Source organism: Sinocyclocheilus grahami, unplaced genomic scaffold (genome assembly GCF_001515645.1).
Source record: "Sinocyclocheilus grahami isolate Dianchi unplaced genomic scaffold, SAMN03320097.WGS_v1.1 scaffold733.1, whole genome shotgun sequence".
Taxonomy (NCBI): Eukaryota; Metazoa; Chordata; class Actinopteri; order Cypriniformes; family Cyprinidae; genus Sinocyclocheilus; species Sinocyclocheilus grahami.
This window is the reverse complement of record NW_015505912.1, coordinates 690,149-702,935: the sequence shown is the minus strand read 5'-3', so window position 1 is coordinate 702,935 and position 12,787 is coordinate 690,149. Positions and strand designations below refer to the sequence as shown.

The following is a 12,787-nucleotide window of genomic DNA, read 5'->3' as shown; positions in this document are numbered from 1 at the left end:
GCTGTATGGTGGAGGCGGTATGTTGGAAGTGTCCATCTCTGAATCTGGAGTACCTCTTAATTTAAAGCTGGACTGTAAAAAAAAACAATTACAAGTATCAGAAGTCTTTTGAAACAGCATTGCAACATACTGTGCATAGAAATGCATTCTGTAGATAAAACTAGCTTAGTAAGTATTAGTTAGTTTGAGCTAATGACAAACTCTGACCATCTGAAAAGTAGACTGGTTGACAATCTAAGACCAGTTTAGCTTTTTAGATAGATAGACAGTTGTACCTCTGCATATGATGGTGGTGGACACACTAGCTCATATGGTGGTGGTGTGAACACAAGATCATCATGAGAGTTTGTCTCGTCTCGTTCGTCTCGCTCTTCTCTCACATGAATGGGATTGGGAATCACGTAGACATGGTCGCTGTTCGACAGGTCGAGATCTGAGTCAGTGTCTGAGACTTTGCTGCAGAGTTTGCAGCAGTACCTCAGTATGCACAGACTCACAGTCAAAACCAGCAGCGGCGTCAGCCACGTCCTGCATCATCAGACAAACAACGTATTGCTTACATACAGAAAGATCTTATGAAGATCTGATGAGCGTCATACTTACTGGATATAGTAGAGTATATAATCAGCCATTAAAGTGGGCAGGAAAGTCTGCAGAGAAATGTTTTTAAATATTAGTATTAAATATCAATGTACATGATGTACGTGATCAGGAAAAGTTACCATAGCTTTGTGTAAAATGCAATTGATTTAATGACTTTAATGGGCTCACTACTCGTGTACAGATCTATGAATGTATTAAAAAATGCAGCTGGTACAGACACTGATTTGAATACATCTTCTATAGTGAAAGTTTGGTCACACTTTAGAGGCCAGTTCTCTCTATTAACTAAGACTTTTGCCTCAAAAATCTCCCAATTGGCTGCTTATTAATTGTTAGGTATAATAAGGTAGTTGTTAAGTTTAGGTATTGGGTGGATCTAAAATATGGTCATGCAGAATAAGACATTAATATGTGCTTTATAAGTACTAATAAACAGTCAATATGCTAGTAATATACATACAAATAAGCAATTAAGTAATAGTGACAATTGGTCCCTAAACTAAAGTGTTACCGAAAGATTTTTATTTCAGATTGTATTTTTATTTTTTGTGGAGATTAAAGTCAAAATGCAAAGACTGTGTATTAAAATGCATAAATTATTTTAAAAAAATTTAAGAAATAGAGGTTTAAGCTTTTTCCCCCTAAATAAAAATGAATGTGATTTTCAGTCTTTTAGATGGCATGGACCCCCAAAATCAATCATCTTTGTGTGAGGGATACTTACATTTTAAAGTCAGCTATATATATATATATACATACTTTTTACATTTTTGCTTTATTTTTAACATAGTTATTGTGTAGTTATACCTGGTATAACTATTTAGAATAGTAAATATTTCACATAACGGGCCCCTGTTGTGCTCAGGTTGTCAAATGTCAAAATATGTATTAAAAAAAACCTACTTGTAGTTTTAAACTACATGGCTGAATTTGTCTCTAACGATCTTAAATTACTTTTGTAGACAAATGCAAATGGTGGCCACGAGAAGTTTTTCAAACCTAACACGGTTTAAAACTAAATTAATGAGTTGGAGTGGATAGTGAAGGAAAAGCAGTCAGAAAGTGTCTAGGATATATGTGAACATCAAAATGTGCCCCTGGAGCACAAAAGCAGTCTTAAGTCGCTGGGGTATATTTGTAGTAATAGCCAAAAATACATTGTATGGGTCAAAATTATAGATTTTTCTTTTATGCCAAAAATCATTAGGATATTATGTAAAGATCATGTTCCATGAAGATATTTTGTAAATTTCCTATCGTAAACATATCAAAACTTCATTTTTGATTAGTAATATGCATTGCTAAGAACTTAATTTGGACAACTTTAAAGATGATTTTCTCAATATTTTGATGTTTTTGCACCCTCAGATTCCAGATTTTCAAATAGTTGTATCTCGGCCAAATATTGTCCTATCATAACAAACCATACATCAATGGAAAGCTTATTTATTCAAGATTGAAGCTGTCAGATGACGTATAAATCTCAGTTTCGAAAAATTGACAATCAAGACTGGTTTTGTGGTCCAGGGTCACATAATAATGTGCTTTTCATAGCCTCAAGCGAGCTCCTTATCGCCAAACTGTTTATTCAATTTTTTTTCTTTCATGAACTTCGATTAGTTGAATTAAAACCGTTGTAAAAAGCATGTACCATGTTTTCACATTCTAGTATTTTTTTGAAATGCCATACTCACAGTTGTTATGTCATCAGACCCAAAGCAGAAGAAAGTGGAAGTCAAAGTCAGGACTGTACGTGCTTTCCAAAAGTGACTGGAACGTCTGTAGAGGACTTTGAGCTGCACGCTTACTGGCAGCAGTCATCCGGGGTTGGGTTTGTAAACAGCACAGTTTACACCATGCAGAACTGAGAATGACTTTCAATTCCATTTCATTTCTGATACATTCAATTTAAAACAGAACTAGAATCAAATGAACTGATTTTTTTCAAGCTGGTTTTAAATGCTTTAAATTTTTTATTATATTAACAATCAGAGTTTCAATCCATGAACATTTGTAATTACTTTATACATCTCTTAGAATACATTAGTGAACTTTTATTAACATTTATTTCAGTTAAAGTATCTTGGTTTATTTCCCACAATGCTCTAGTTATTATGCAATCAATTCCCCCTCTTTTTTAATAAAAAAATAAAATTTAAATCTGAAAACAAAGTGGTGGACTTTTCTGGTCATGGGAAAATTAGGAATTAGGAACAAATAACTCACAAAACCAGCATTGGACTAATGAAAGAATTCAGACTCATTAAGCAAAAGAGCTCTTTTAAATGTAAAGTCTCCTCTTCTCTGATAAATGCATATGCTTTTATTTGAAACTCAGCAAATGCATCATTCCAATTCAAATGTCCTGGACAAAAAAAAACTGAAACAATGCATACTCCGCATTAAAGATTCATAATCATGAAATGTAGTTACAAAAGCTTCTGTGTGCGAATGAAGTTCTAATTTAGGTCGTTAATTTTAGTTTGGGGATTCTGTGCTTTTTTTTTTCTTCTTTGGCCTTTGTCTTCAAAAAAATCATTTAAGCCGTTACAGTGAATGTCTATGAGATAATCAACTTTTGTCAATGTAAGTGCATTTCTAAGTGCAGTTTTTTAACAAATGGAAAGAAAAACAGATCATGCTAAGTGAGAAACAATTTATTTTGAATACATTTGGGTGATGAAGCAACTTGAAGAAAAAAACTGCACATTACATAGTCTAATGTTTACTTCCAGAGCTTCTTTATGGACATGTTTTTCTCACTGTCTTTCTGCATCACCTGTAAACATACAGTATATTATAAATGAGAGCTATTCACTGAAAACGAATCATAAAAAGAATTGGTAGGTTTAAATATTATTTGTACCAAGAGCACGATCGAAAAAGAAAATGATTTCAGTACCTTTGCTACTGCCATTTCAAAATCTTCTTGGGTAACGTGGACTCGCCTCTCTCTCAGAGCATACATCCCTGCCTCTGTGCAGACACCCTGCCAGACAAGGACAAATAAAAACAGCTTGTTGAAAATGTGGCGTACAGACGTCTATAAATGACTGGAAATGAGCGCAGCTCTGCGTCATGCATGGTGGAGACTGAGACCTCACCTTTAGAGGTCTGCAAGTCCGTCACGCTGAGTCGGGCCATTTTTATTATCTTTTTTTTTTTTTTTTACAGATCGGGCTCGGGCTCATTCAGCTTCTCTCCTTTTATTGTGCCCATATACGCGCAGAGCACACACAGGCTACTGTATGAAATATTGTTATATTGATTATATTAATAAATATTATATATCGCCTACGCAATACGCAACGCATATACGCACGCATTAGCATACAGGTGACAGTTGACCATGCAGAGCATCAGGGAGAAGTTGGAGCGTGGGGAGTTACTAAAAGTTCCCAATGCTTCGGGAAAAGCTGCATTTTGGAAGAGTTTTGATTTGATTACCACGGCAAACAGTGAGCCAACTGGTCATGTGCAGTGCAGAATCTGCAAACATATCCTTGCACATAACAGCAAAAAACGCACGCAACAGGCTAAAGCGTGCCGCAAAGCCCCAGCAAAAGTAATTACCATGAATGTGTCAGGGGGAAATAGTAAGGAGATATTTGAGTTATTTATTAATAAATTAGTGTTTTCTGAGTCCGTGTCACAAAGATGAAGATCCTGACTCGCTATCTCCTCATTAGACACGCCTTTAGAGAGAAGTGCATCTTTACGGATTTTATAATGAAAGAGTTTTTGTTTTATTTAGTTTTAAAGTAGTAATTTAAAGCTTTCCATGCATGTATCCTTTATTTTATAAAAGCACAACATTTTGATGATATTGTGAGTGCACACAAATAAAAGTCGACCCTTTACAGTTCCGAGTGATGTATTGCTCTTACCTTTATGAGCAAAAATTACGGCATATTTTAAGTTGTTTCCAATGCAAGTGATCGCGTCGACGCCTGTAAAGCGTGGTTTAGCTCTCCGCACAAACGATTAGATATGCATCTAATAGCACACATTTATAGGTTAAACATTTAAACTAAAAAGAGAGGCTCAAAATCACTTTCCAGAACATTCTCGTTCACCACTCCTGGCTGGTGGAACGATCTTCCCACCCCTATCCGGAATGCTGAATCCCTGACAATTTTCAAGCGACAGCTGAAAACTCATCTCTTTCGAAGCTACTTGACTTCATCATAAAAAAATAAATAAAAAAATTATATATATATATATCTCTTTACTTATTCCTTCTCTTTCTAGCTTGTACTTATTTGAACAATGTCTAGAAACTTGGTATTACAAGCACTTCCTGTGTCTGTTTGCCTCTTTAAGAAGAATCTCTTTATGTATCCCCCAATTGTAAGTCGCTTTGGATAAAAGCGTCTGCAAAATGACTAAATGCACAGCAAAATCCCCAGAGTTAAATCAACTATGTTCAGAGTACATATTGTCCCAATCTACAGAGTGTTAAAGTAACACTGAAGCCGAGTTAAAGTTAATGGGATAATTAAGCAATGAATTAATTGATGAGTGAGCATTATTAAAGAAAACCCGCTGTTAACAATGTTGAAGATGAACAACTACTGCTAAGGCTTTTAGACATGAAAACGTATCACATAATCCTCAACAGTGGTAACTCTGCTTCAGTGTTACTTTAACACTCTGTAGATTGGCACAATATGTACTCCGAGCATAGTTGATTTAACTCTGGGGATTTTGCTGTGTGTAAATGTAAATTAACATTGTGATATGCTTGAACGGTTTTATATCTATAGATTTTATTTTAGGCAAGTCGTGATGATTTGAGAAGGCTAAATTGATCAAACATAGGCTATCAGCTCACTCTCTGCCGCTGGCCGATTGGTCGTTACTTTAAAAAACAAAAAAAACGTACATTTAACGAACAAAAAAATGCTCCAAACGTTTTTCTAAATTAACTTAAAAAATACATGAAAGAAATATAATCACTTTGACATTACATACAAAACTGAACCATTTTAATAGCTGAAACAGTAGTATAAGCTGTTTTGGGAAAAGGAGAGAGAAAAAAAAAAGATGGGCTCGGGTCAGAATCGGGCCAAGAATTCCGATGAGCTGTCGGACACGGGCCGGGCTAGGGACTAAATTTGATGCCCGTGCAAGGCTCTACTCACCTTGACCTCAGCACCAGATAGTATATAACAATTTGGATATAGATTTATCGGCCAACATATCGGTTATCGGCTTTCAAAAATAAAGAATAATCGGTTATCGGTATCGGCCAAAATTTTCATATCGGTGCATCCCTAGTTGACGTGCGTCACATTTTCAAATGCACATTACAAGTGACCGCAACTCACAACGCTTGCAGAGATGGAGTCCATGTGGAGCAGTTTTATTGTGAACTGAGCTGCTCTGAGACACTGAAAACTCTAGATCATGAGTTGCTCATGTGTAAAAGACCACAGTGCCACACTTAAAATGCAGTGTACCAGATTTTTCTATAATTAAATCTCAGTATTTTACAATAACACCAAGTCATGCTGCGTTTTCACAACTATGCGTTTTACGTTCATATCGGTGCATCCCTAGTTGACGTGCGTCACATTTTCAAATGCACATTACAAGTGACCGCAACTCACAACGCTTGCAGAGATGGAGTCCATGTGGAGCAGTTTTATTGTGAACTGAGCTGCTCTGAGACACTGAAAACTCTAGATCATGAGTTAAAAGACCACAGTGCCACACTTAAAATGCAGTGTACCAGATTTTTCTATAATTAAATCTCAGTATTTTACAATCACACCAAGTCATGCTGTGTTTTCACAACTATGCGTTTTACAAATTCAATAAAAAGCTACCAAGTTCTAAAACCAGAGATGAGACCCCTTTTCATGTTAGGATCAGCACATAGGCTACAGGTGTTTGCTTCTCACCTTGATGTTCTTGGTGGCCTCAAACCCATCCAGCTGGTTGAGGAGCTCCAGCATAGTTCTCTGCACCTCACTGTCTCCTCCTGATCCACCCTCCAGCCGAGACGAGCCGATGGAGTCGATCTCATCCATGAAGATGATAGAGGGCGCATGTTCCCTGGCCATGACGAACAGCTCACGCACCATACGAGCTCCTGGAATGTACACACAGAGTCAAAAAAGGATAAAATTATAATTAAAAAAAAAAAGAACATCTTTCAGAGCAATATATGATTTTATAATAAGGAAAAGAGCAGCAAGAACATTCTGCTAAACATCTCCAGAAAAAAAGTACAGGTAAAAAAAAAAAAAAAGTGATTTGTCTGGAAGCACAACCAACCTTCTCCTATGAATTTCTGCACCAGCTCTGATCCAGACACCCTGATGAAGGTGCAGTCAGTGTGATGGGCCACAGCTCTGGCTAACAGGGTCTTTCCAGTTCCAGGAGGTCCATACAGCAGCACACCCTGCAGACCAACAAAAACATTACAGAAGATGACGTAGATCTGGCAGGCCAACAGACCTACTATTGAGAAGGTAGCACTCTTTTACATGACATTATTAACCTGACATGAATAAGCTATGTCATCACTTGCCTTAGGCTGCGCAATTCCTAGAGCCTCAAACAATTCTGGGTGCTTGACTGGAAGCTCAATCACTTCCTTGATCTCTTTGATCTGTTTGTCCAGCCCTCCAATCATCTCGTACGTTGAATCTGGCACTTTTTCCACCATCATCAGTGAGACGAGTGGGTCAACTTTGTTTGGCAGGATTTTGTGAAGTGTGTAACTGTCATTTCGAAGTGCTACACGGCAATTGGGAGTTACCTGTTGGAAATGAGGATATAGTTTACTATCAACATTAATGCAAAAAAATCTACAAGTACATTTTTTAAAAACCTTTCTATTTTATGAGCCACCAGACAAAAACTGTATCCTCTCCTGGAATTCTGAGGTAGCATTTGTGACTGTAAAAACTAGGGATGCGCATTTAATAGTAATTTGTGACCAATATTTTGTGTTCTTTAATGAAAAATTATTAAAAAAATTTTTTTGACACTACCAATACCTTGTATAAATATTATCTGTGGCGTTGCCAGATGTCAAGAGTTTAAATCCCCCAATTGGAGCTTTTCATTTAAAATGATAAATTTTGTCTTTTATTTAATCTTCTCAACCTGACAACCATGCGCAGCCGTTTGTGCTATTTGCAGCGACTAAATCTGCGAGCAAACCTTCGGAGTGATGAACTGTAATAAATCCAAACATGAATCCCGACTATATTGTTTTTCATGAATCTCAACTATATTGTTTGCGATTGTGGTTGCTGAATACATGCACTTATGCAACCTCAATGCGTCATGAATCTTTTTTGCGTGTTTTAATAGATATACGGTTCCATAATTTGTTATTATTAGGAATTTTACTGTTTTAGCTTTTGAGAGAAACTTCTTAAAGAGTTTTACCAGTTTTTATAATGTAAAGAGTGTGTTAATGTATATAATATAAATAGGACATAACCGGAAACTAGATTATGAAAAATACACCCTGCGTATGAGTTGATGTTCTCTTAATAATTGTGATTATAATTTGAGCAAAATAATCATGATTATCAGTTTAACCAGCCTTAGTAAAAACCCTAAACAAAACACTTACATCATTTATATCAATGTTCTTATCCACATCCACTACAAACTTTCCTTCAGGATGCACCTAAAAACAAAGCATAAATACAAATGATTAACAAAACTGCATTGTTACATCTCAGCACAAACTATGCTCATGAAATTAAACAGGAAATCATGGCTCTCAAACCTTGACCAGCACTTTCTTCTTGTCCATGGCTCTCACCACCTCTCCTACATAAGACCCCTGCTCCTGCAGCAACTGAAGCTCTTCACGCAGGAGGCGCACTAAAAGAAACAGCACAAATTACATATGATGACATATTTAGCATATTCTATTTGGCATATGCATTTGAACATCACAAAGTGACATTTATGAGAAAGCTGGTTGAAATGGCTTTACCCTTGGCATTTAGCTCGTTCCTTTGAGCCTGTAGACGCCTGAGATTTTGGCTTTTATCATTCACTGTCAACTGAGTAAAGAGACAAGCACATTTAGACATACCCTTGTGAAAAAGAAGTGTGCTTAATTGTTCTGAATCTGCATTTGTAGTGTACTTCAAATCTTAAAAGTATATTTTTTTAAATAAAATGTAGTTGCAGATAATATGAATGAGAAAAAGTCAATTAAGTGTAATTAAAGTACATTTTAAGTGACAGTGACGTGACATGTTGCCAAGTATGGTTACCCATACTAGGAATTAGTGCTCTGCATTTAACCCATCCAAAGTGCACACACACAGCAGTGCACACACACACACCGTGAACACACACCCGGAGCAGTGGGCAGCCATTTATGCTGCGGCGCCCGGGGAGCAGTTGGGGGTCCGGTGCCTTGCTCAAGGGCACCTCAGTCGTGGTATTGAAGGTGGGAGAGAGCACTGTACATTCACTCCCCCCACCTACAATCCCTGCCGGTACGAGACTTGAACCTTTGGATTACGAGTCTGACTCTCTAACCATTACGCCACGACTTCCCCCATAAATCATTATGTTTAAATTGATGGTTGTGTTTTAATGAACTACATTTTTTTGATGTGTTGACTAACATTATTATAATTTTAGTTGATATATCACTGAAAGGTAATATATTTTAAATTTTCCAAATTGCTTCTTTATCATTACAAATATGCTATTACAACAATATTTTAATACATGACATACACGTTTTAATAGAAATGGCATGGAAGTATATTTTAGTTGATCATAAATGCTTGTCAGTACATTCAGCAGTACACTTTAATCATATTTCTAAAACAATAAAATTATGAAATTACATATTATAAAGATGTACTTAAGTGGGTCAAAACTCTATTAAGTTCAACGACCTGAATTTAATAGAAATTTAAAATATAAAACTTTTTTTTAATTGTAAATAACATGCAATGAAGTATCCAATAACATTACATTAATTTGTCAACATATTCTTTTAAATGATATTATTTCCGTAATAAACACTCTTTTTACAAGCATACTAATGTGTAGGCTACTTCTTTTTTTTTTTTACAAGGGTCCTTAAAGGGATAGTTCACCCAAAAATGAAAATTCTGTCATCGTTTACTCACCCTCATGTCGTTCCAAACCTGTATGAGTTGCTTTCTTATGTTGAACATAAAAGAAGATATTTTGAAGATTGCTGGTGATCAAACAGTTGGTGGTTGCCATTGACTTCCATATTAGGAAAAAAAAAATACTATGGACGTCAATGGTAACCACCAACTGTTTGATCACCAGCAATCTTCAAAATATCTTCTTTTATGTTCAACATAAGAAAGCAACTCATACAGGTTTGGAACGACATGAGGGTGAGTAAACGATGACAGAATTTTCATTTTTGGGTGAACTATCCCTTTAACATCGTTAATGCTGTCAAACTATTTCATGGCTATTCTTACCTGAAGCTCCTCAATTTTAGACAGGTAATACTGTCGGAGACCAGTGCCTCCTTTACTCTCCTCAATATCCATCTGGGAAAAAATATTAACAACAATATTATTAATATCATAAAATGTCGGTTTATTAATAGTCAGGTAGTGTAACAGTGCCGGCTGAAGTAAAGTGATGATTCACGATGCTTTCTTAGAAACGAACCATTTAGCATGTTATGATCAGTAATGAGAGATTCCTCATGTTAGAGAGTTGAGATTTCTGTTATGATGTTATGATCAGACACGAGCGATTTTGATTCTCTGTGTTACAATCAGAGTTTTGATTATCGGAGACTTCTCTTATTATTAGACAAGAGAAATGTATGTTGTTATTATCAGTGATACTGCATGTTATAGCTAAACATTAATTATTTGTCATGTTGTAACTACTTATCCCATGTTATGATCAGTCCTAGTCAGTGTGACACAATGAGACAGCAAACTCTGCTTCACTCGGAGCAAACGCGTCTTAAAGTCAGCCATTCTATCTAATATTTCCTAACACTACAGTTACAGCACACTCCTCATATGCAATATGTGTTGCTGAATTATAAAACACAGCTAACTGTGCTGTTCATATTTCAAGATTTAACACAAAAATATCACTTACTTGCTCGATCCCGTCCAGCGCCATCTTGAACATGCAAACTTCCGTCCATCAGCGGCGTTATATCCGATTAGTTTTCCTCTGACATAATGCACTGCAGACTGAAAGATGTGATCTCTAGCGCCAACGTCACGCTGGAGAGTTCTTGTCGTTACACTTAAAGGGATAGTTCACCCAAAAATGAAAATTTGATGTTTATCTGCTTACCCCGAGGGCATCCAAGATGTAGGTGACTTTGTTTAGACAAATCCAAATTAAACCCTGCGGCTCCTGACCACACATTGATGTCCTAAGACATGAAACGATCGGTTTGTGCCAGAAACAGAACAGTATTTATATAATTTTTTACCTCTAATTTGAGCGCGCACGGCATCCAGTGCGTGAGGTGTGTACGCGCTTCGTTTCGTGTCTTAGGACATCAATGTGTCGTCACGAGCCGCAGGGTTTCATTTGAATTTGTCTGTGCATGTTTTTTTTACTCTCATAGATTTTGTTACCATTGCCATGCATTATACGACTGATAGACTGCAACAGTTGGAGTAAAAAAATCATCATTTGTGTTCTACTGAAGAAACAAAGTCACCTACATCTTGGATGCCCTGAGGTAAGCAGATAAACATCACATTTTCATTTTTGGGTGAACTATCCCTTTAACCGCGAATAAAGCGGAATCGGTAACGGTATGTGTACAGTCAGGCCATGTCCACACATACACGGGTATTTTTATAAACGTTTTATAAAAGTTTTTCCTTCTTCCGTTAAAAAAAAACACATTCACGTCCACATGAAAACGCAAGCTATGAAGCGCTGTCAAGAGCATGCCTAACCAACAGCTGGTGATATAATCTCAACCGTAAAGCCATGTTGGCCAATCAGAAGCCTGAAAAAGTCTCCAGTAGGCGGAGATAACAGCGTAGGCGCCGACGTCACAAGCCAAAAACTACGGTTTCACTGTCTACACGATAACACTGCAACCGGAGTTTTTGAAAATCTTCACCTTGGCAGGCGTTTTCAAAAATTTTCGGTTTCAGTGAACTGGTGCTGCGTTTGTATGTGGACAAATGGCCTAACCACGTAGAAAAAGCTGCGGTTTTAAAAATAACCGCGTTGGTGTGGACAGGGCCTCAGAGTATGGCAAGCCGTTTTAACATTTCATCTTAAATGGGACCTAACACACACAATTTCACCCAAACTCATATTAATCTTGAGTACAGAATAGTACTGCATCCTTCATATCTCCAAAAAGTCTTTCGTTTTATCATATTTATAAAAGAAAGATACAGCTTTATGATTCTCTCCGAAAACAGCCGAGCTCCTGGAGGAGCGCCATGGGCGGAGCTAAAGAGTGACTAGCACTTGAGCGCCGATTGCCAACAAAACAGACATTTGAGGTAGTTTCACTTACCATCTGCATTTCTGAATCATGACCAGGATCTTTTATAGCTGGGACCGCTCCATCTTTCAGTATCAAACGATGTGTAAATCCAGCGTTGAACTGGGCCTTGTTTATAAAACGTTCGTCAACAAACACACTTGCAAAACTCCGTTGCTGCCCCGGAAAACAAAGTGCATCCGCTGTTTGCTGGATTCTTCGGGAAGCTGAACAAGGTTATCTTTCCCTTACAACCAAAAACACACTTCTTTAGAGACATTATTCCCGAGCGAGTCCCATGCAGCGCTGCTGAATGAAGCGCGTTGATGGGCGCGCTCTTGCTCTCGCTCTGGTCGATGTGTGCGCGGGCGTGCGCTTCCAGGAGAAATGCCCATATAAGGAGTTCCGCCCTTCATTATGTCATGAAGACCCATGATCGAAAAAAAACTTTCCCAAACTTTTAAGAAACCTGGAAGTGTGTATTTGGCATAGAAATACTCTGTTATACATCCAAATCGTTTTTTTGAACTTTGGCCATGTTTAGCATGAGAATCCAACTCTTTAAAGGGGTCATATGATGCTGCTAAAAATAACATAATTTTGTGTATTTGGTGTACTAAAATGTGTTTATGCGGTTTAAGGTAAAAAAACCACATTATTTTCCACATTCTGTACATTATTGTTTCTCCTCTATGCCCCGCCTTTCTGAAA

The 12,787-nt window shown here is 37.1% G+C and overlaps 1 protein-coding gene across 1 annotated transcript; it reads right to left on the bottom strand.

Annotated features, from left to right (window-relative positions):
- Nucleotides 1-3,244: 3,244 nt before the first annotated feature.
- Nucleotides 3,245-10,802, bottom strand: psmc5 (proteasome 26S subunit, ATPase 5). Its single transcript, XM_016244753.1, has 11 exons — nt 10,708-10,802; nt 10,065-10,136; nt 8,573-8,642; nt 8,360-8,457; nt 8,201-8,257; nt 7,142-7,372; nt 6,886-7,012; nt 6,510-6,700; nt 5,748-5,765; nt 3,506-3,592; nt 3,245-3,382 (listed from the first exon to the last, which is right to left on the bottom strand). Exons 1-11 carry the CDS (start codon nt 10,738-10,740, stop codon nt 3,329-3,331), a joined length of 1,038 nt encoding a protein of 345 aa, XP_016100239.1. The 5' UTR covers nt 10,741-10,802; the 3' UTR covers nt 3,245-3,328.
- Between the last annotated feature and the right edge of the window lie 1,985 nt (nt 10,803-12,787).

Excerpts from the sequence above, each read along its gene's own strand:
- psmc5 (XM_016244753.1), bottom strand. The coding sequence starts at position 10,740 with ATGTTCAAGATGGCGCTGGACGGGATCGAGCAA. Across the intron at positions 8,258-8,359 it reads AGAAGAAAGTGCTGGTCAAG|GTGCATCCTGAAGGAAAGTT; the intron begins GTTTGAGAGCCA and ends CTTTGTTTTTAG. Across the intron at positions 6,701-6,885 it reads GCAGAAATTCATAGGAGAAG|GAGCTCGTATGGTGCGTGAG; the intron begins GTTGGTTGTGCT and ends TGTACATTCCAG.